The 23,563-nt window shown below is 40.0% G+C and overlaps 1 protein-coding gene across 1 annotated transcript; it reads left to right on the plus strand.

Moving 5' to 3' along the window:
* Nucleotides 1–239: 239 nt before the first annotated feature.
* Nucleotides 240–23,563, plus strand: Ro60 (Ro60, Y RNA binding protein). Its single transcript, XM_036202916.1, has 9 exons — nt 240–383; nt 7,251–7,851; nt 11,923–12,143; nt 12,982–13,128; nt 13,732–13,869; nt 17,437–17,553; nt 18,588–18,701; nt 18,942–19,088; nt 21,422–23,563. The coding sequence occupies exons 2-9, from the start codon at nt 7,272–7,274 to the stop codon at nt 21,572–21,574; spliced, it is 1,617 nt and encodes a 538-aa protein (XP_036058809.1). The 5' UTR covers nt 240–383; nt 7,251–7,271; the 3' UTR covers nt 21,575–23,563.

Below are 23,563 nucleotides of genomic sequence, written 5' to 3' on the forward strand. Positions count from 1 at the left end.
CAGGAGACGTCGACACGCCTCCTCCTCCTCCTCCTCCTCCTCCTCCTCCTCCTCCCGCCCCTCCTCCTGCTCCTCCCGCCCCTCCTCCTGCTCCTCCCTCCTCCTCCTCCGCCTCTCAGGATCCGTAGAGCGCCCTCCGCCCGGCCGGAGAAGGGGCGGGGCCTCGGAACGCCGAAGGGAGGCACATCCGGGACCCTCGGCACTACGGAGCTGGGGCGGAGCGGTGGGAGGGGCGGGCCTCGGAAAGGGGCGGGGCTCGCTCCGACCTGGACCTGGAGCTGTCCTCGCCCTTTCTGGCCGCCGCCTCTTCTCCGCGCTGCGCAGGGCTTCTTCTTCTTCTCCTTTAGGCGCCGCGGGACCTGAGCGTCGGCTTCCAGGCACAGGTGGGTCGCTGGAGGCCTACGGTGGGGCGGGGATCCGGGCTGTGTGCGGTCCGAGCGGTCCCGGACACTCGAGGTCCAGCCGGTGCGCACTCTCTCCCACCGGCATCCCAGCAGCAGAGGCCAGTCAAAGCCTTCGCCGCCTCTGTGCTCCTCCCGCGCCCGCCCCGCTGCAGGACCGATTCCCCATCTGGACGCTTCGGGCCTGGCCCTGTTGCACCGGAGGGTGGGGTCTTGGGGAACCCAGGACGACTCTGCTGCTTGCAAAGCTCCAGGCGGGCGGGCGTGCCAAGGCCCCTTTTCACTTTCTCCCCCCTCCTCCTGCGGCTTTGGTACAGAGGCGTTGTCTCGGATACCGGTTTGGGAAGGAGCTTTGTGGGGAAGACGGAAAGCGAATTTCTCTTAGAGGGATAATAAACGATTTGTTTATTAATTGCCCTAAAAGATTTGTCCTAAAAGTCCAAAGGAATGAGAGACTCGTGTATCGGGATTCAGTGCCTTACGGAGAAATCAGATTTTTTTCCTCCCCTCTTAATATAATGCATTAACTTTAAAAACACTTGAAATGGTTCTGATGAATTAAAGCAAAAATGGCTACTTTCAATTAATACTTCTCATTCATAGGACTCCTACAGAGTGCCGTAGTGTTACAATAGTTTTTAAAGAGTATGTTTTTTCAGCATTTCTTAAAAGCATGTTCCAAGGAAGGCTTTTGGCTTCCAGAGGAAAGAACACTGTTCAGAGCATACTACCATAGTGACATCTTGCCACAGTGCTCAGTACTTCTTGCTCCGCGCTTGAGGCACTTATTTGCATTACCTTTGTGTATAGTATACCTATTTGGACTGTGGGTCCTAGTTTTTGTAATGTAGTATAACTTTATAACTGTAGTCTTAGCTTCCATTTTAAAAGAAACTGCATATTTGTTTGACTTCTCAGGGTTAAAAAAAAAAAGCATTTTCAAATAACAGATGATTCAGAGATACTGATTTCATAGATGCGTAGATCGAAAGAAAATACAGGAATACTTATATTAGTAATTGTAGCACGACTCTTAAAGGGTCTTATTAATAAAAAACGAACCCAGAGCCAGTTAATTGGATGAATGCTGGAAGATCAGAGAAGCAGAACAAGCCACAGCTTCCTCTCCTCACCAATTCCTCAGCTGATCCTGTTTCCTCAAACTGGAAGCCTCTGAGTCCTCATCCAAATGGATCTCAGCTGAACTGCTGCTAAAAGCCTAAAAGCTTAACATGCCTAGTTCCTGGTCCTCACGCCTTGTATACCTTTCTGCTTCCTGCCATCACTTCTTGAGATTAAAGGCATGTGTCACCATGCCTGGCTGTTTCCATTGTGGCTCTGAACTCAAGAGTTCCAGACCTCTGCCTTCAGAATACTAGGATTAAAGGCGTGAGTGCCACCATTTTTTGGCCTCTGAATCTAGTGGTTGTTCTATTCTCTGACCCTCCCAATAAGTTTATTAGGGTGCACAGTATATTGGGGGACACAGTATCACCACAAGTAATGGTAAAAATATATATTATAATTTGGATGATCCCAATTTGAAGCAGAAGTGTTATTACACCAGTATTTTTACCAGTGCCTACCTATTTCACATTGTAAGTTAAGAAGAGAATGGGCAACATATAGAACAACCTTATCGCTAAGATCAAGTGTAAAACACTCAATGTTGTCGTGTTTTTTAACAGTTAATGTCTCTCAAAGCTTTAATTTATAGTTTTTTATTATTAAAAAATTTTTATTCACTTTACATACTAATTTATAGAGATTTAATAAAACTTCAACTGGTATAAATTCTTGAGACTGTTGTGTTTAAACAGGTCAGAACAATTCAAAGAAGAATTAACTTTATTCTTGTTGACTTAGATACACTTGATTATTATAGGAGTAGATTACCAGATAACTAGACTTTGATTTGCCTCCCTGCCCAGCTGCTTTCTAAATCACTGGATTGGAGCTTAAGTTTTGAGGAAGGGGACACTGGCGTTGAAGAAAGAAGAAATTAATCTGCTGTTAGCTAATGGGAATCTTGAACCTGTTTTGAGGCTCAGGATGAGTCACTTCATTAGTATTACTAAGATACTCCCAGCAGTTGGTACATTCCAAGGGATTTTGAAACTATTGGGAACCACTGTATCACCATGTCTGTCATATTACATTGCCAGTTTTAAAATAATCAGTATTTCAGTACTTAATGACAAAAAGGAGACCATATATATATATATATATATATATATATATATATATATGCATAGCTTGAAATATACTACCATTCAATTCTCTATATTTAACTTTTTTATCCTGATATCTGTGGAAGTAAAGAAGTGCTGTAGGTGATCTAGTCACCAGTATGGCAAGATGCAGTTCCAAGATGCCAGCTCTGCAACCTGAGAGAGTTCTCTTCAGAGACCTAAGCTCAGATGTAGCTGGGACCCCCCTGACTTCCATTGCAGAAGACAGTTTCCAGAAGAGTCAGTCTGAAGCCAGGCTGGTCTTTGTAGTTCAGAGGCATCATAGCTAGGTAGGGCTGTTAGCTGCTTCCCTCACTTGGAAGCTTGCGTGGTATCTTCTGGTATGAAAGCTAGTCCTCAGGGAGGAGGCTTGCAGGTCAGATCCATTTGGAGCCCTCTTGGTCATGTGTCTGAAATACATGATGTCTTGAGCAATAAGGAAGGACTTACCTTCCTGCTCTGGGAGGCAGCTGTAGGCAACAGCAATAGCCTATCGGGGTTTTTTTGGGAATCTCTTAGACAACCCTGACCAACAACTCAAAAGGGGACTTCTCATTACCTAGGGTTGGGGTTTTTGTTAGAGGGTGTCTGGATCTTGGGGGAAGCATTGTCAGCCCAGGTAGCCAGATGTCATTTAAACTATGTCTACACAGACTTATGTGTATTATATGTAATTTTAGGTAAGTAGATAATAATATGATTCCTTATGACTTTGTCAGACATCCATACTGTTATTTTACCCCTTCCTTCCTCTCCTTCTGTGGTGACCTCCCTCCCCGCTTCTACTTAGAGTCCCTACCACCACCACCCTGTTTCACATTTAGGTCTTTGATCTGTTTGGATTTGGTTGTACAAGGTGATGCAGGTCTAACTTGACTCTTCTGCACGTGAACATCTGGTTTTCACAGCATTCTTTGCTGAAGATGCCATCTTTTCTCCAGGGAATGTTTTTAACATCTTTGTCAAATATTAGAAGGCTGTAGTTATGTGTCATATGTAGGTCTGTTTTCTTTTTTTCAAGTTTTTATTTTATTACTATGGCTCTGTAATATATCTTGAAGTCTTGATGGTAAGCCCTTCAATTTTTTTTTTTTTTTTTTTTTTTTGCTCAGGATTGTTTTGACTGTCCAGGGTCTTAATCAGTCCATCAGCCCTTACACACACACAGCTTCTTTCTAGGAATTTTCTTTCCTTTCACAACATGTAATGTCACCAAACACACATGCATACACACACACACACACACACACACACACACACACACACAGAGAGAGAGAGAGAAAAAAAGATACTCAGTAAGACAGGTTAGAATATGGGCATAACAAAGACTCTTGGGTTTTTTAATAGTAACTGTATGAGTGATTGTTGTAGCTTTTAAATTTATATTACTTAGAAGGCATAATTTATAATTAGCTTTAAAGATTAAGTAAATGAAGCTTAAAATGAAAAATAATCTAGTTTGCTCATTGCTTTTTAAAGAAATTCCTTTTGGGAATAAAACTGGAGTGGTTGATGAGGTACATTTTTCAGTTTTATTGATGAGAATTGAGTCACCGGTAAGTTTAAAAAGCAAAGGTTATAAATGTGTAAGATATATATCTTGACCTTAAGGATTAGCCATTAGCTGTTTTAATGCTCTTCTTAAGGTAGGTCTCTCAGCAAGCAAAGTCTCGTTCTTTGAAGGGAGTCTTGAAATGTTTTGGTCAGTTGTAAAAGCTCTTGACTGTCTGCCAATGAGAGATGTGAGCCGGATTTAGAGGGGCTGGGGACTCCTTTCCTTTATTGTCCTTGTCATTCTCCTTTCCGTGCCTTTCTGTCGTCCCTCTGTCTGTTCTGCTGCTTCACGTTGTACCCTGGAAAGTATAGTCAGAGAAGCATATGAAAGTCTGTGTATGCTGAAAGAATACTGGAGAAGCACATCTCTTTGGCTGTCTTTGGCATAATTAGCAAAGGGAAGAGTTCACTGGTAAATTACTTCGTTTGTCAAAAGAAGAAACTATTTACAAAAATTACTTGTCTTTTATTTACAGTTCTAAAATTGGTCAATACCTTATTCTATAAGACATAAGTAGTCTCATTGCACACTGGCAAAGCAGGGATCTTTATCATAGAAAACTGCCTGGTTAGCATCAGTTACTTTTTTATAAGAATTAAATTAGGAGGGACTTCCTTGTTGACTCAGATAGATTAGCAGTTCCTATTTTGGGGGAGGTCTTTTGGAGGATCCGTCTAGTCCCTTAAATTTTTGGTTTGATTCTATAGCATCTAACTTGCAATCACGATGTAATCACTGTTTTGGTTTGGTCTAGTCTGTTAAAGACTAGTGCGGACTACAGAATGAGATGATGCCTTCTCATAAATTGTATTTACATTTAAAGTAGAAGTGAGTTCAGTGACAAGTGTAATCACGGGACATGAGAGGCCAACGAAAGAGGATTACATGCTCCAGGCCAACCTGGTCAGTGAGACCACAGGAAAACCTAACAGAGAAATACTGTTCTCTGTTAACATTTTGCCCAGTTCTTCCTACTTTTCTTCTTGATTGTATTTTCTACAAAACAAAACAAAATTTATTAATTTATTGGCAGGATTTATCATAAGGAATTGTAAATTTTTCATCATTTATGGTGAGGCTTTTTCAAAAGAAGTGAATTACAGAAAAGAAAATCCATTGTGCATTATTTCCATTAAGCACATAACCCCCAAAATCAATTTTGTTGCTATTTAGTTTTCCTTTAATGTGTATCACTCCTTACTTACTTAGCTTTGATGTTCTAGATGTAGAAGAAAGATTTTAACATAAAACTCAGTGTCCTTGCTCGCTCTTCTAGGAACCAGTGATGTATAAGAATAAGAAAGATCTCTTTTGAAGTTTGGGCTCAGCTCTTTAAATCCCACCATTTGAACTTTGGGGTAGGAAAACATAAATAGAAGAGTAACATAATGTTGAATACCATGTCAGTGTTTCTCTGCTAACATGTGCGAATAAGCTGGAGTGGACAGGCTGGAGTACCATCACAGTATTTTCTGTGAAAGCTAAGAATAGGCTAGGAATGGTAAATATATCTTAAAGGTCAAATAACAAGGGTTTCTACTTGGAGTTGTGAGTGAAAGTGGAGTCGCTGGGAATGTTCTCCCGCCTCTTAAAAAAAGGGGGGCAAACTAAATAGAGGAGGCAATAGTAGTAGAGGCTTTAAGCTCAGGAATTTCAGCCTGTCCTCTGTAACTAATCCCTAATCCCTCATGTGGCCACTTTCTCTGCGACCACATGAGCGCTACCCTACACTAGCCCTAACATAAGCAGCTTTGTAAGTTTTATGTGAAATGTTGACTCTGATGTTTCTGATGTAAATTCTAATCACTGTCCCCTTTGTCACATTAGGAACGGAAGACTGTCCAGTCCCCTCGTGCACTTACCCCTACACCGTTGTTTGCTATGTGACATCCCAGTTCCCCCAGCTGCCTGGCTTCCCCACCTACCTTGTGGTATTTCCTGCCAGATGGGAATTTCTTCATTCCTCATCTCTCTTGAGTTCTCTTCCTTCGAACTTCACCCTCAGAGAGAAGGCAGTGTCTCGCTTTTGTCATCCTTGAACCAGTTTCAAACTCAGCACCGTAACCTTTTCTGTCCTGTTTCTTTTTTTTTTTTGAGCTGAGGATCGAACCCAGGGCCTTGCGCTTGCTAGGCAAGCACTCTGCCGCTGAGCTAACTCCCCAGCCCCTGTCCTGTTTCTTTTAGGTGTCTCACCTGCTCAGTTCTCCCCTCTCTCTGCTGTCCATCCTCTGGTTGACTCTTTCAATGGCAGCCTCAGTGTCACATCCCCGGGTGTGACAAGAAAGTTTCCTTCTGGCTTGCAGCTTGTGTCTTCCCTTCCTTTGTAGCTCACAGCTGTGCTCCTGGACGGGAAGAGCTCTGTGGAGTGGCGTGCACAGCCTCCTCTTCTCACAGGACTCAGCCTTCTCCTGGCACTCGACTGCACTTGGGTTCGCTGGTTACTTCTGTTACGGCAACAGCCCCTTCCCATCATTATTTTATTTAGATGATGGACTCCAAACATTTGGCATTGCTAAACATTATTTCCCTGAAATCCTCTGCCCCGTGCTCCCTTTGTGAGGGCAAGTGTTGGAGTGGAGAGCAGCAGTGCACGATTCTTTAGGGAGCTGACTTTTCTTAGTGTTGACTATAGTCACCCCCTTTTGTCTTTATCTGACCCCCCAGCTCACGCTGACCTACTTGATTAATTGGATCTAATATATTGTACCTTAAAAATCAGTTGTTATCTGTGATTATTATACTACTTGTTACTTCTTTTGAAGAATTGGGATTTCTCTAGATTGTAAAAATATATGAGTAGTTAATAAAAGTTTTAAATCACAAGCAAGGTCTTATTCTAAGTCGCTACTAGATGGTCACTTGTGATTGTGAGTATTTTGTTTTGTTTTGTTTTTACTGTTTTCTGCCTTTCTAATTTCTCTTAAGAACATCTCAGGTGATGTTTCACTGAGAAAAACTTTAAAAGTTTCATACCATTTCAGTAGGCAGAGGTTTCCTATTGCTTGCCTTTATAAAGTCGTATTGACTCCGTTTATTTGTAATAACATTTTGCCTTTTTGATAGGCCTCTCAGAGGACAAGGAAGATGGAAGAATCTGCAGACCAGCTGCAGCCACTGGCTGAGAGTCAGGTAGCCAACTCTGAAGGCGGATATGTATGGCAGGTCACAGACATGAACCGGCTGCACCGCTTCTTGTGTTTCGGTTCTGAAGGTGGCACCTACTATATCAAAGAACAGAAGCTGGGTCTTGAAAATGCCGAAGCCTTAGTCAGACTGATTGAAGATGGCAGAGGAGGCGAAGTGATACAGGAAATCAAGTCCTTTAGTCAGGAAGGCAGGACCGCAAGACAAGAGCCTTTGCTGTTCGCCCTTGCCATTTGTTCCCAGTGTTGGGACATAAAGACAAAGCAGGCAGCCTTTAAAGCTGTGCCTGAGGTTTGTCACATTCCAACCCACCTGTTCACTTTCATCCAGTTTAAGAAGGACCTAAAGGAAAGCATGAGGTGTGGCATGTGGGGTCGTGCTCTCCGGAAGGCCGTGGCAGACTGGTATAATGCAAAGGGTGGCATGGCCATTGCTCTGGCAGTTACGAAGTATAAACAGAGAAACGGCTGGTCTCACAAAGACCTCTTAAGACTGTCCCATCTTAAACCTTCCAGTGAAGGTGAGCATGCGCTTTTCCTAATGGATTGCAAGACGTAGTTTTCTAGAGTTAGCTTTCTCTCACTGACCGTAATGCTGTTTAATTAATCCAGACATACGTAAAAGCAGCTTGACACTAAAGACCTGCCACAGGTAATCTTGACATTGATAATCAAAGTTTGAACATGCTGATTTTATACTTTGAGTTATTAATATTTAGGTTTTAATTTCCCTTCTAAGAAAGATTAGTAATTACGGTAATTGCAACTAACTTTTCAAGTCCCTTTCCACAGGCACTTTCGTACATTAGTGTCCCAAATGTTTAGTTCAGCATAGCCTTCCAGATCCATGACAGGCAGATTTTAGCAAGACAGGGGAAGAATAGCAATCCAGAGCAGTGCAGTTTTGCTGTCTGCCACCTGCTGTGAAGAAGATGTAGGCATACTAACCCTGAACCTTGTCTATAGTGCACTCACAGACATAGTCACTGGTGAGCATTCTCGATAACTGGTCCCATCTTAGGATGTAAACTATTAACCTGTCAATCAGTCATGATTCTTAGTAATGGCTGGGTTATCTATAGCAAGTATTCAGTGTCCAGGTGGCTTGAAATCTGTCTGAATCAATTAATCAACATTATGTTTTGTGAATGAAAGCAGTTGGCATGGGTATTGGGATCAAAAATCAGGTCCTCTGTAAAAACAGCAAATGCTCTTAGCCACTGAGTCATCTCTCCAGCCACTCTCCTCAATATTTTCCTAGATTTGAAAAACCCATTTCCATCCTAATATCACACACACATGAAATACATGTGTATTTTTTCCTTAAGCATACCAATTTTCACTTTAAATCTGATCTAATGTACAGTGGATGTCATTTTACTCTGTGTTTTGACACTGGGGTAGTACAGAGCAAGCTCTTCAGTGTAGAAAGACCCCTGATTACTAGTGATAAGGAACGGATTAGTCTCTGAACAAGAGATACTATATGGGCTTCCTTTTTGTGGTCTATAAGTCAGGACTAGAAGATGTTCCCTAAATTTACTTCCACATGAAATTTTCATTTCTTTTTTTTCTTTTTTTGGTTTTTTGAGACAGGGTTTCTCTGTGCAGCTTTGCACCTTTCCTGGAACTCACTTGGTAGCCCAGGCTAGCCTTGAACTCACAGAGATTCTCCTGCCTCTACCTCCCTAGTGCTGGGATTAAAGGCGTGCACCAACACCGCCCAGCTGAAAATTTCTTTCTAAATTGCTGAGAGCGAAGCTCATACTCAAGTTTTGTTGATAACGTCAACATCATAGATGATCCCTAGGTGAAAAGAAATTTAAACAAACTATGAACAATAGAGTAATATATATGTTAGTGTATTAACTAAAATGTGCATTTATAACAGAAAAAACAAGTCAAAGTATAATTCTGTTAATCAAGGATTTATTATGTACTTGTGGATTTAAGGGATTTTTATTTTTATTGGAAAAACAGCATAGAAGGCATTTTTATGTGAAGCATTTAAGATAGCTTTGTCTTAAATCTGTAAGGTAGCAAGTTACAATACTGTAGAAATCACTGCATCTTAGTATTAATTTTTGGTTGAATTATCTAAATTAGAATTCAAAAATAGCACATAGCCTGGCTCAGTTTTACTTAGGGATATATTTCATTTAGCCTATAAAAATATTTTAAGAAAAAATTAAGTTTTGTCAGTATATTAAAAAAATCAGAAGACTTCATATAAAAATTTATATTCTGACCTGCCTTCAGATCAGCTGACCATGCTGGGGTTGAACCTGAGGCCTCATACATGGTAGGCAAGTACTCTATAAAGTACTGAGCTATATCCCCAACCCTTTTATTATCTTTCATTACTTATTCATTCCAAGATTAGACCTAAGCTATACACATACAAGGTAAATTCTCTATCACTGAGCTATATCTCTCACCCTCTAAACTTTTTTATTTTGAAGCAAGGTCTCACTAAATTGCCCAGGCTGGCCTAGAACTCAAGATCCTCCTGCCTCAGCCTCTAAAGGAGCTAAAAATTAGAGGCCTACGCACAGAGACTAAGACTTCTTGAAAGTCCTTTTTTTCTAGTGGGGTGGGGGGTGGGCACACGACACAGCACTAAACCAGCGCATGTCAATTGATGCTGGCTGGCCACCACAATCCTGACAGTTTTTAGATCACTATGACCTATTTATATTTTCACCTGAATTTGTTAATCTCTACCCTTTACGGATTTGAAGATTAAGAGGTAAAAAGGTTACAGTTTATCAGAAATGTGCATTAAGGAATGAACAAAAGAGACTTCCCGTTGGAGGAGTTTAGACCAAGAGTGAGCCCAAATTTGAATTCTTCACTTCTCTCTCTCTCTGTCTTCCTTCCGTCTGTACTTGGTGGTCTGTGGCCTAGCTGTTGTCTGTCTGTAGTTTGTCTCTAATCTGTTCCTGTTGCCTGTCCTGACAAAGGGCTTTGCTCTGTATTGAATAGCACAAAAAGCATGGTCTGGGAAAGGCATGAGGGATACTTTTCTGTAAGAATCCTTAACAAAGTTTACAAGGGAAGAAGTTACTTTACTGAACCACACAGACCAAAATAGCTCTTAAAACCAACACTGATATTATCAATGTCCATGTATTGATTCCAACATTTTGAGATATTTGTTTTTTAAGTTGCTTTTAACTTACGTAATTACCACAACACACACATACACACACACACACACACACACACACACACATACACACACATATAAACACACATAAATACATTAGTCTGGGTTGGGGGCATGGAAGAGTAGATACTTTAAGATTTGCTTAAGTTGTAAAAGCTGATTACATAGGAAATCCAAGTCGGTTACTTTGTTTTCTTAAGGCAGGTTAAACTTAAAACAGCTAAATACACAGTAGGATAACAGGTTGTAGTTTTGTTTTTATGTTTGTTTGTTTCTTTTTTTTAAACTCTTTTTGTGGGCCCTCCACCCAGCTCTCAAATAAATACACACAGAGGCATATTCTTTCTTATAAATGCCCCGCCTTAGCTTGGCTTGTTTCTTGCCAGCTTTTCTTAACTTAAATTATCCCATCTACCTTTTGCCTCTGGGCTTTTACCTTTCTCTATTTCTGTGTATCTTTTCTTTACTTCTTACTCTGTGTCTAGCAGTGTGGCTGGGTGTTTGGACCCTTCTTTTCTTGCTCCCCAGTCCTCCATCCTCTCAGATTTCTCCTCCCATTTATCCTCTCTGCCTGCCAGCCCCAACTATCCTTTCCTGCCAAGCTATTGGCCATTCAGCTCTTTATTAGACCAATCAGGTGTTTTAGGCAGGCAGAGTAACACAGCTTCACAGAGTTAAACAAATGCAACATAAAAGAATGCGATACATCTTTGCATCATTAAACAAACATCCACAGCATAAACAAATGTGACACAACTTAAAATAATATTCCACAACAGCAGGTTGAGTACATAGTTTTAAATGACCTCAAGGCATATTCAGTTGGTTTCAAGGTCTAACAAAATTCAATCTCTTAAAAGGCAAGAAGTGTTTTCAGCAAAAGATATTACCAGAAGCAAATTATAGGCTACAACAAAGATTTTCTCACTCAAAATCTCTTTTTACTGTTAAAAAAAAATTGTAAAAAGAATGTACAAGTTATTTTCCTTTTTTAAAATATTGGGCTTGTAATAATTTCTGTTGTTGAACAATTTAATTTCCTGTTTCCAGTTAATCATTCCTGTTCATAAAGCCACATTTATTCAGGTTAGGACAAATCAGTATGAAAATCATTGTACTCTGAATGAGGTTATGGACATGGAGTAGACACTACCTACAAAGTTTATAATTTCAGGATCTCAAAAGTACCTCTGTAGTACAATTAGCTTAAACTATAGGCAGATTCTCCCACCACCACATATTTAGACAGTAACGGTGTGTTTAAAAAAACATACAAAACTTACTTCGTTTGCTTGACTATGTTTGGGTGGCAGAACATAACATCCCACTTATGGCAGTCAGCTCCTGCCCTTAGTCAAGCTGATCGTGTCCGATCTATTTTCACCAATCCTACTTGCCTTTCCACTTCTTCATCTTGTTAAAGGACTTGCTATCGTGACCAGATATATTACAAAGGGCTGGAAAGAGGTCCATGAACTGTATAAAGAAAAAGCACTTTCTGTGGAGACTGAAAAACTATTCAAGTATCTGGAGGCTGTGGAGAAAGTGAAGCGCACAAAAGATGAGCTGGAAGTCATTCATCTCATTGAAGAACACCAGTTAGTCAGGGAACATCTGCTCACAAATCACTTGAAGTCTAAAGAGGTGAGTAAGTTCCTTTGAAAAGAGAAGCCTCAGGCTCCAGACCCTGGGTTCAGTCCCCAGCCCCTCCAAAACAAGAGAAGGAGATAGGGAGATGACTCAGTGTTTACAGCACTTGATGGACAAGCAAGAGGACCAACCAGTGTTCGTATGCCAGCTGAGAACCCGGAGATGGGATCCCCCAAGAGCAAGGAACTAGAAAGACTAGCCTAATCGCTTATCAAGGAGCTCTGGGGTTGATGGAGAGACTCTGCCTGAAAAAGAAAGTGAGTGGATTCCCAGCATCAACATCAGGCCTTTATACACACACACACACACACACACACACACACACACACACACACACATACATAGAGAGAGCACAAGATAGAAAATGAATCCAAACAAAGCTTTAAAGTGATATTTATTAAAAATATTCAATGTTGCTTTTATTAAAAATATTCAATGTTGCTGGACGGCCTTTAATCCTAGCACTCGGGAGGCAGAGTCAGGTGGATCTCTGTGAGTTTGAGGCCAGCCTGGTCTACAAAGCAAATTCCAGGACAGCCAGAGCTGTTACACAGAGAAACCCTGTCTCAAAACAAACAAACAAACAAAAAAGCTACCTCGAAAATTTAAAGAGCTCTATATTTCCTCCACAAAACCTTCCGTTTCTTATTTGATAAACCTTTGATCAGTTGATTTGCATTCTGGAAGTACTTGAAACCCTAAGTTAACGCTTCACAGAATATATTGCTAATATGGTTGATTTGGCTATGTCACACTGACTCATTTCCCCTTAATTCTTTACATTTCTAGCTATGCTGCTATTCACCTTGTATGGTTCCTTTCTTCCCTGCAGGTATGGAAGGCTTTGTTACAAGAAATGCCACTGCCTGCACTGCTGAGGAATCTGGGAAAGATGACTGCTAATTCAGTGCTTGAACCAGGAAACTCTGAAGTCTCTCTAGTGTGTGAAAAACTCTGCAATGAAAAACTGCTCAAGAAGGTATGTGTGGCCCATGACTTGGTTAGCTAAAGAAATTGGCTCTCAGGAAAACTAAGACTTCTCTCATGACAAGTTGCATTTAATTCTTAAATCTAAGTTTAATATTTGTTCTTTCTTTATTAAATGTCTTTATTACCTCTAGTAATATAAAACTCTGATGTAGCTAGAGAGTTTTCTCTCCGGGTCCTGCCAAACCCCAGCAGTCCAACAGCCCACATATAAAATAAACACACAGGCGCTTATATTATTGAAACTTTTTGGCCTAATGGCTCAGGCTTCTTGTTAACTGTTCTTATATCTTAAATTAACCCAGTTCTATTAGTCTATAAGTTGCCACGTGACTCGTGGCTTACCGGTACCTTACATCTCGTTTGTTGTGGCAGCGGCTGGCGGTGTCTCTCCTCAGCCTTCTACTTCCCAGAATTCTCCTCTCTGTTTGTCCCGCCTATTCTTCCTGTTTGGCTACTGGCCAATCAGTGTTTTATTTACCAACTAATCAGAGCAACACCTTTGACATACAGACCATCCCACAGCACTCTGAAGATTCATAATTGTTATTCTTTCTTGAAGTTGGCAACTTCCTTCTGTCTGTCTTGTTTCTAGGCTCGGATACATCCATTTCATGTTTTAATTGCGTTAGAGACCTACAGAACAGGCCATGGGCTCAGAGGAAAGCTGAAGTGGACTCCAGATAAAGAAATTTTGCAAGCATTGGATGCTGCATTTTATAAAACATTTAAGGTAATAGTTTTATTTTGTTCATTTAAAAAAGACTGAGGGATTAGTATATTTTGTAAAAATACATTTTAATGATAATTTAATAGTTTAAAATACATTTTAATGATAATATTAATAGTTTAGCCAGTCTAAAGTATATATGCATGGGTTTTTCTTAATTGATATGAAGGTGGCTGCAAAATTGATGTTGTAAGTTTATCAGTAATTCTTATTACTCTGAGCAGTAGCATTTTAATACTTTTTAAAGTCATAGTCATAAATTACTGAATTTGAGAATTTGTATTTCTGTGGGTTCCTTCAACTTGGTACTATTTTTTAATTCCATTGCTAATTGGGAGCCAAGTCTCATCAATCTGGTAATCAGGCTTTCCAAATGGAAATCAGAGCTAAAAGTTAAAATATTTTTTATTTCAAAATTTTCTGGATATACCACAGAACCTAACATCCAGATTGAGTAGCAAATTAAGAGGGTTATGCATAATTACCAGGTGACATTTAACTCTGACTCACATGATCGTGTCAGTTGATAGAGAAAAACCGTTTGACAAAATCTAACAGTAACAACCAAAATAAAAATTGCTGGGCGGTGGTGGCGTACACCTTTAATCCCAGCACTCGGGAGGCAGAGCCAGGTGGATCTCTGTGAGTTCGAGGCCAGCCTGGTCTACAAAGTGAGTTCCAGCAAAGGTGCAAAACTACACAGAGAAACCCTGTCTCGAAAAACAAAAAAAAAAAAAAAAAATCAAGAAATCACTTAATAACTTTGAAGGTGACTTCCTCACCATGATCAAGCTTATATTTAACAAAAATTCATAGGTATCATCATACTCAAATAAAACATCAAAAGCTTTTCCTTAAGATCCAGCATAAGGTGGCTACTTTTCCCACTTCAATGACACATAGTACAGAAAGTTGTGGTAATTTTATAAGAAAAAAGCCTCACGTAGCATATTCAGTATTCTATGTAGAAAACTCTAAGAAATTTACACATAAACCATGTTAGAGTTAAGCGAATTCAACAGACTTATGGGTTATAAAGCAATACATTATGCGCGCGCACGCACACACACACACACACACACACACACACACACACACACACACACACACGTAAATGAGCCAGGCTTGGTGGTACAGATCTGTGATCCTAAGACTTGGGTAGTGGAAGTAGCAGTCAGAAGATTAGAGCCACCTTCCACAACACAGCAAGTTCAAGGCCACCCTGGGCTACCTGAGACTATTTAAAATAGCAGTAAGGGGTTGGGGATTTAGCTCAGTGGTAGAGCACTTGCCTAGCAAGCACAAGGCCCTGGGTTCAATCCTCAGCTCAAAAAAAAAAAAAAAAAAAAAAAAAAATAGCAGTAAAAGAAAGACAGGAATAAATAGAATAGTGTGCAAGAGTTACACACTGTAAACTATAAAATATCACCAAAAGAATAAGGGCAAATGGAAAGACATCACGCTCGTACATTAGAAGAGTGTGAAGAGAATAGGCAACCCAAAGCAATCTACAGATTTCAAAGTCCCAATGGCATATTTGCAGAAAATTAAAAATCCATATAAAATTCTGACTCCAAATAACCAAAACAATCTTGAAGAGCAAATTTGCAGGATCCATATGTCTGGATTTAACAACTCAATTACAATGCAGCAGTAACCAGAGCATTGTGCTATTCTTGAAAGGACAGACATAAAGACAAAGGAATAAAACAAGAGTCTGGAACGAACAAACACATTTGGACAGTTGTTGTTTAAGGACTTCAGAGTTAGTTAATTCAGAAAGGACAGTTCTCAAAAATGTTCCTGTAAAAACTGCACATTTACATATGGAAGGAGCAAAATGGATCAGTGTCTTACAGCATATTCAAACAATATTTCAAAGGAGATCAGTAGCCTAAATTTAGGAGCTAAAAATGAAAACTAAAAAGAATAATAAAGCACAGGTGATAACAACTAAATAAATTGAACTGCGAAATTTGTAGCCAGGCAGCGGTGGCACACGCCTTTAATCCCTAGCACTTGGTAGGCAGAGGCAGGCAGATCGCTGTGAGTTCGAGGCCAACCTGGTCTACAAAGTGAGTTCCAGTATAGCCAGGGTTACACAGAAGAACCCTGTGTCAAGGGGGAAAAAAAAAAAAAAGGAAAAGAAACTTGTGTGTATCATAGAGTGTTATGAAGAAAGTGGGAAAAGAATTATATAATGGGAGAAAATATTTGCAGATTGTATATCTGAAAAGGTTTAATATCTATAAGCCCAGCAGTTCAATAGTACAAGTCATTTTAAAAATAGGCAAAGTGCATAAATATATAGTTTTTCGGAAATGTATAATTGGCCAGTAAGTACATAAAAGATACTCAATATGGTTACCCAGATCAAAAGCCCAAGAGATGCCACTTTGTACCTAATTGAATAGCTGTTAACAGAAAAGTAACAGACAGGTATTGAGATGTGGAAAAATTGGAACCCTTTTTTATTGTCAATCAGAGACAATCTAAAATGTTGCATCCAGTGAAAAATGAGGATCAAATGTTAAACATTCAGTGCTCAGCATACTGCACATGTCTATAAATTCCCACTACATTGGGCATGGTGGGACTAAGGTAGAGGCAGTCACTGTGAGTTCAGAGTCCAGCTTGGGCTACATAGTAAGGGTGAAGCCGGTCAGGCTCCATAACAACATCCTGTCTGTCTGAAAAAGAAACATCGAAAACAAAACATAAAAAGTAAAGTAAAACTACCAAACTGCCGGGAGTGGATGCCTTTTCCAGCATCGGAGGGGCAGAGTCAGGAAGACTTCTGAGTCAAGGGCCAGCTTGGTCCACATAGCAAGTTCCAAGACAGCCAAAGCTATATAGAAAGACCGTGTCTCCAGGGAAAAAAAGGAAAGAAATCTACAATACCATCAAGAATTCGGCCTCTGTGTGTCCCAGAAGACGAAAAGGAGGTGTTTGACCTTGTACTTGTACACCAGTGATCATCCCAGCATTACTCCAGGAGCCAAAAGGTACCCAGGTGTGTTCTGTGACTGCATTGTGAAGCACACACTGGAGAGCCAGAAGGTGCGAGGCTGCTCAAGGTGAATGCAGAGGCTTAAGGGTGCCGCTTGATTAGATTGTGATAATAGCCTCTAGAAATAGAGACGGTGCTTACAAGCTGTAAATACATACTAATGCCGCTGAATTATACTTTTCAAAATGGCAAACAGTAAAGGCTGTTGTTTATCTTTTACCACAGTGTAAATAAATAGATAAACCTTAGAAGTTCCCACTTTTCATTAAGAAAATTTTTAAAAACTAGGACCTTAAAAAAAAAAAAAAAAACTAAGACCTTAGCTTCTTTAAGTAAAATTAAACTGATTACATTGTTTTCTTCGTTTTACCAATTAATAACAGAATTTTAAAAATAATAGACACTTAACTTACACATCAAAAAACAGGTCTTTCCTCTGAGAGCCTTTTGAATAAAAGATAAAGAAATAAGTGGGGGGGGGGGGTTGTTTGTTTGTTTTTTGGTAGCTTAATCTACTTACAGACTCTGACTTTTTCATGACCACCTTGTTTTCTTTTCAGACAGTTGAGCCGACTGGGAAGCGTTTCTTGCTAGCTGTTGATGTCAGTGCGTCTATGAACCAGAGAGTTCTGGGTAGTATACTCAATGCTAGTACTGTTGCTGCAGCAATGTGCATGGTGAGATCCCTAAAATGTGTTTAAAGTAAACTGTAGAGGTGGAGAGATGGCTCAGCAGTTAAAAGCATTGGCTGCTCTTTCAAAGGATCCAGGTTCAATTCCCAGCACCCACGTAGCAGCTCACAACTGTAACTACAGGCATCTGACACCCTCACAATAGACATACATTTAGACAATGCACATGAAACAAAAACAAAACAAAATAAGAATTATTTTTTCACTTATTTTATCAATTTATATCTAAAGATAAGTTTATAACGCAAAGTTTTAGTTATACTGAACTGAGCTGCCAAATTCTGTAGCAAGATTAAATGTTACTAGTATTTGCAAAAATAGATGATAGTTCGAAAGATGGTGAGAAAAAAAAATATGCTTAGCTGGACAGTAGTGTTGCATGCCTTTAATCTCAGCACTTGGGAGGCAGAGGCAGGCAGATCTCTTTGAGTTCAAGGCTAGCTAGTTCCAGAACAGCCAAGGTTACATAGAGAAACCTATTTTGGGGGCTGGGATGGGGGTGGAGGGGGGGGTGGAGAAAGAAAGAAAAAAAAATATTTAAAAGCTCAAGAAACTAGAGGTGGGCATTAGGGAGGTTCAGTTCTCGACCATGCTTCCATCACCATGTAGCAAGGAAGCCTTCACTTCTGTGCCTTTATTTCCTAATTTAATGAAATGAGAAGCATGTGTTTGTTTATTCAACTCAAAGGGTGCTGTAAATACCAGTTTCTCGGAGATTTTTTGAGTCATGCTTGGTGTTTGTTTTCCTTCATTGACTGCATTGGCTCTTGGGGAGGCAGACCCTCAGAGGATAACCTATAGGAGTTGTGGATTCCAGGGATTGAGTTCTTGGGCAGTACCTTTGCCCGCTGAGCCATCTCACCAGCCATGAACAGTGCTATGACTCTATATTCTGAAACACAAAAACAAGTTTCAGCATAATAAGCACCATAGTATTCCTTTCAGAGATACAGTTTTAAAAGCCTTTAAGAGACTAATTATTTCAGTAGGCTGAAAATGGTTACCATTGCATTTTACAGGTGGTCACACGAACAGAGAAAGAGTCTTCAGTGGTTGCTTTTGCATGTGATATGGTACCGTTTCCTGTGACGACAGACATGACCTTACAGCAGGTTTTAACGGCTATGAATAAAGTAAGACACTGTTTTATTAGCATGTCCTGTAACTTTTTTACTTGGGGCATGCATAATATCTGTAGGAAGGAATTGTTCTAACTTCTCATAGCAAGCACAATAGAAAATATATATGTGCAGGCATGGCAAAGCCTCGATACTGGTTTTACATAAAATGGTGCTCTAGAAAGTAGGGCTTTTATGTATTCATTTCAGACATCTGCTGGACAATCCTACTTTTTTTTTTTTTTCCTGCTCTAGGTCCCAGCTGGTAGCACCGATTGCTCTCTTCCAATGATCTGGGCCCAGAAGACAAACACAGCTGCCGATGTCTTCATTGTATTCACCGATAATGAGACCTTTGCCGGACAGGTGCATCCTGCTGTTGCCCTGAGGGAATACCGACAGGTAAAACTCAACCCTGTTTCACACCACACAATACTTCATTCCCTTTGCGTACATTCTCTTCATTTGTGTGGAAACCCAGTGTCAAGTGGGCTCAGAAGTACTTGAAATAAAAAGGTCGGGACAACACAGACATCACCCAGTTCCAGTGCTAAATATTAATAAGGATGTCATTTGGCAGCAGCTTTTGATAATGACCAAATAAGTATTTGACCTCAGCTAATATTTTTAATGATACAGTGCATTCCTTGAAAAATGACGTTATTACTTGTGAGAACTAAAGGCTTACATAAAGTCACAGCACCTTTTTCAGTCTGTCTTCGAAATGTAGGGATAGATCTGTTTTGATCCTTCTCCTGGACAGAAGTGTTCTGTTACTGTTCTGGCCATTATGGTAGACACTGGTCGCTAGGCTGTCGAGTGTGAACACATGGATCACGTGACTAGAAGGAAAGCAGAACTTGCTATGAAGAACAGTGGTTCTCACAACATAAGCTTTCTACCAGCTGTAACATCATTTGGTGTTCACGTTAGAAAAGTAAATCGCAGACCCTATCAAACATCTGCTGAGTCCAGCTCTGTGGGTAGGGTTCAGGTTTCTCATGAATGCCTTACTTTTGAGTTCCATAAAGGAAGAAATAGTATTTGGACTAAGAACAGTCTGGATATGTTGGTGGTTGGTTTACTTTTACTCTTTGCCTTCCCGCCCCCAATAATCAGACAGAGGCTTATTCTTTCTTATGAATGCCTGGCCTTAGCTTGACTTATTTCTAGCCAGCTTTTCTTAAATTAACTTATCTTTTGCCTCTGGCCTTTTACCTTTCTATATACCATCTACATCTGTTTACTTCTTACTCCATGGCTTGCCCCTAGAGTCCTCCTATCCTTCTGCTCCCTGATCCTCTCTTCCCAGATCTCTTCTCCTATTTATTTTCTCTACCTGCCAACCCTGCCTATTTCTCTCTCCTGCTTAGCTATTGGCCATTCAGCTCTTTATTAGACCAATCAGGTGTTTTAGACAGGCACAGTAACACAGCTTCACAGAGTTAAACAAATGCAACATAAAAGAATGCAACACATCTTTGCATCATTAAACAAATGTTCCACAGCATAAACAAATGCAACACATCTTTAACTAATATTCCACAACATGGATATTGGATCTAAGACTCTTCTGCTAATTGTGGATCTGAAAAAATTAGTTCACTGACAAATGTCATAGTAGGTAATGGTATGTACTTTGTAAGGTTGGTACAACAGTTATACTCTGTCTCAAAAAAAAAATTGTTCATTAGAACTGGGCATGATGGCTTAGCATGTAATCATAATACTCAAGGTGTGGAGGCAAGGGACTAGAGAGATGGCTCAGCAGCTAAGATCACACTCTGCACTTGCAAAGGACCTGAGTTCATTTCCCAGCACCTATGTTGGATGGTTCACAGCTGCCAATAACTCCAGGTCCAGGAGATCTGATGCATCTAGCCTCCGCAATCACCTGCATCACACACGTGCATATTAAAAATAAAGTCTTTAAACAAAAGAGTCTGAGGCAGGAGTTCAAGACTAGCCTGGGCTACACTTATAGTGAGATCTTGTCACAAGAAAAAAAAAGAAAGAGAGAGAAGAGCTGGGGATGTATCTCTGTTGGTAGAGTAGTTGTCTACCACACATGAGGCCCTAGGCTCAATCTCCAGCACTGCACAAAACCAGGCATGGTGCTACATACCTACAGTCTTAGCATTTGGAAAGAGAGGAACTGGGATCAGAAGTTCAGGTCATCCTCGGCTATATACCAAGTTTCGGGCCAGCCTGGGCTATGTTAAATCCTGTCTCAAGGAAAGTTTTATCAAACAAAATCATTAAGTATATTTTTTCATAGGTTTATTATATATAGTGCCTGACAAAATGAACCTCCATTGATTGTTTCTTCCTTCATATTTAGTTATGTGATTTCAACTACATCTAGAGAGACTGGGATTATAGCTCAGTAGGTCAATGGTAGACAATCTTATCTAGTATACTCAAGGTCCTGGTTTGGTCCGTAGCACAAAGGATAGGTAGGAAGAAGAAAGAGAAACAGGTGGGAGATGGAGCAGAGAGTCAGAGAGAGAATGGGGGCCGAATTATAGTTCTGGAAGGCAAGATGTATTGTGTATATCAAAACTGTAAGCTAGACTTGGTACACACCTGTAATCCCAGCATTTGGTAGGGTGAACCAGGGTTATGAGTTCTAGGCCAGCACGACAAAAAAGGCCTTAATTTTGAAGGATTTTTTTGTTAGTTTTTCTTGCATATAATTATATATGTATTTACTTTTGCCTATATTTTTCATACAGAAAATGGATATTCCTGCTAAATTGATTGTTTGTGGGATGACATCAAATGGTTTTACCATCGCAGACCCTGATGATAGAGGCATGTTGGATATGTGCGGCTTTGATACTTCAGCTCTGGATGTAATTCGAAATTTCACGTTGGATATAATTTAACCATAAGTACCGGAATGACCTGAGGGGTCCACTGCTGCAGTGGACTTCACTGAAAAGTCACAGCTACTTCCCAGCTCAATGCAGTAGTGAGAAGTGTCATCAGCGTGTGCATAGTGGAAATGGACTTTGCCAAGAACAGGAAAGGAGGGAAGGAAGGAAAAACATGTTGAGCCCAAAGGTGCATGTACTCAGCTAGCTCTTGAGAAGTCTTCAGGATACTGTAGCTTTCTCTATAGCGAACCTCATTTTGATAGAAACTGTAAAATAGTCACATTTTACTCTGGGGTATCACACATTTGTACTTAAAGCAGGGGAGATCCTAAAGTGTAAGTAGCCTCACACGTCACTTTTTGAGAAGTGCTTGTTTTCTTAAATGTTTTCACTGAAAAAGGACAGTTTTGATACTGTCCAAATACTCCGGAGTGCACTAGACCACGTGACTGTGATGGAATTGAACCTCACAAAGTAAACCTTTATACCAAGACACTTGGTAAAGCTAAACTATGAATGAGTTTTACAAATTCAGAGTTTTCTAAGATCATAGGAACAACAGCTTTCTTATTCAATGACAAAGATGTTTTATTTCAGGTATTTTATTTGTACTTGTTAGAATTTGTTGCCATTTGGTCATGATGGAAGTCCCTAAGGGATTGTTGAGTTTGTGCAGGCTGAGGAGTTTGCTGTGTATCCTTGTAGTTACTGCCATAGGTGGAGACATACTTAATGATCCCCTCTGAGCAGCAACAGTGTTTCATGCACCTAATGCTTCCCTGTTTTCATATTTGTAATGCAAACAAAATGTTTCACATGCTTAAGTCCCCTCCATCCATAATCCTGACAGTGTAACAATTAAAATCTCAACAGTAAAGACATAGCTTTTCCCATACCCCTAAAATACCTTTAACTAATTTTTATATTTTTCTAATATTAAGTTTATCTGTAGTCTTTTATATTTTTGTCCACTATCCATCTTTTGTCTAATTCCTTTTTTGATAGAAATATCGAAAGCATAGAAATAATCAAGCAAGCTAGATCCTTCAAGTTCAAAGGCAATTTTAGAGTAGGCAGCTATCAACCAGTCAGTCTACGTAGGAAACTTAAAAGCATGTTTTGTACAAAGTAACTTCTTTTCCACTGTACTGACGCACATTCTTTTCTTGAGCAGTCGTGTGTTTTCACTGGGGAGTTCTTCGTGAAAATGGCCTATTGAAAAGCCAGCAGGTTTTCTCTTGACTGTGTAATGGTATCCAAGGTAGTTTATACTAAAACTTTAATTGTTCTATGTATTCTTTAAATATTAAAGGTTTACTAGGGCTTATAAAGCCTTCTCGCTTTATATGAAAAGTCAAAAACTAGTAAGTGTAGGTTACATAGCCTTGTATGTGTGTAGGGGGTGAAGTTTTTTATTTGGGGAAGGAAGGGTCTTTGCTATTGTGAGGATTTGTGTACATATTTTCTTCTCTTCCCAAGAAAACTAGGCTCTGAGAATAAGAAAATGTCCCCTCTGGTGTTATTAGCAAAGAGAGCATCACCTCCCACTCTCAATACCATTGCTTCTGATGCTACTCTGGCTTTAATACAGTCACATGTGGTTTCACATCTTTAATCCTGATACATTAAAGTTTCATAATTCAAATTGTATTTAAGGTTCGAAACCCTAAGAATTACATGAGAGCTATTGGCTTCTTTAAACCCAGGGCCTAAGTTTTAATATGATGTAACTTATTATGAACTGTTACAGGGAATATTATATAAATGCTAATTTCTTTTACTTCTGCACTATTTAGCTAATGCTTTAGGCAAGCAGAATGTGTCTAGGAGCAAATATTTACTCCGTCAAGGAAATCAGATTAGAGGTGACTCTTCTACAGCGTTTAGGTAGGCCTAATAAATAGGCTAACATTGAAGACAGGTTGGTGACACAAGCCTTAGTTCTAGTCCTGGGGAGGCAGGGGCAGATAGGCCTCGAAGTTAGAGGTCAGCCTACTC

The sequence above is a fragment of the Onychomys torridus genome, chromosome 11 (genome assembly GCF_903995425.1).
Source record: "Onychomys torridus chromosome 11, mOncTor1.1, whole genome shotgun sequence".
Lineage (NCBI taxonomy): Eukaryota > Metazoa > Chordata > Mammalia > Rodentia > Cricetidae > Onychomys > Onychomys torridus.

What these genes read in the sequence shown, in the direction of transcription:
- Ro60 (XM_036202916.1), top strand. Translation starts at nt 7,272, where the DNA reads ATGGAAGAATCTGCAGACCAGCTGCAGCCACTGGCTGAGAGTCAGGTA. An exon ending in CATTTTATAAAACATTTAAG is followed by an intron (nt 13,870 to 17,436) that starts GTAATAGTTTTA and finishes TTTTCTTTTCAG; the next exon opens with ACAGTTGAGCCGACTGGGAA. An exon ending in TTGCTGCAGCAATGTGCATG is followed by an intron (nt 17,554 to 18,587) that starts GTGAGATCCCTA and finishes TGCATTTTACAG; the next exon opens with GTGGTCACACGAACAGAGAA.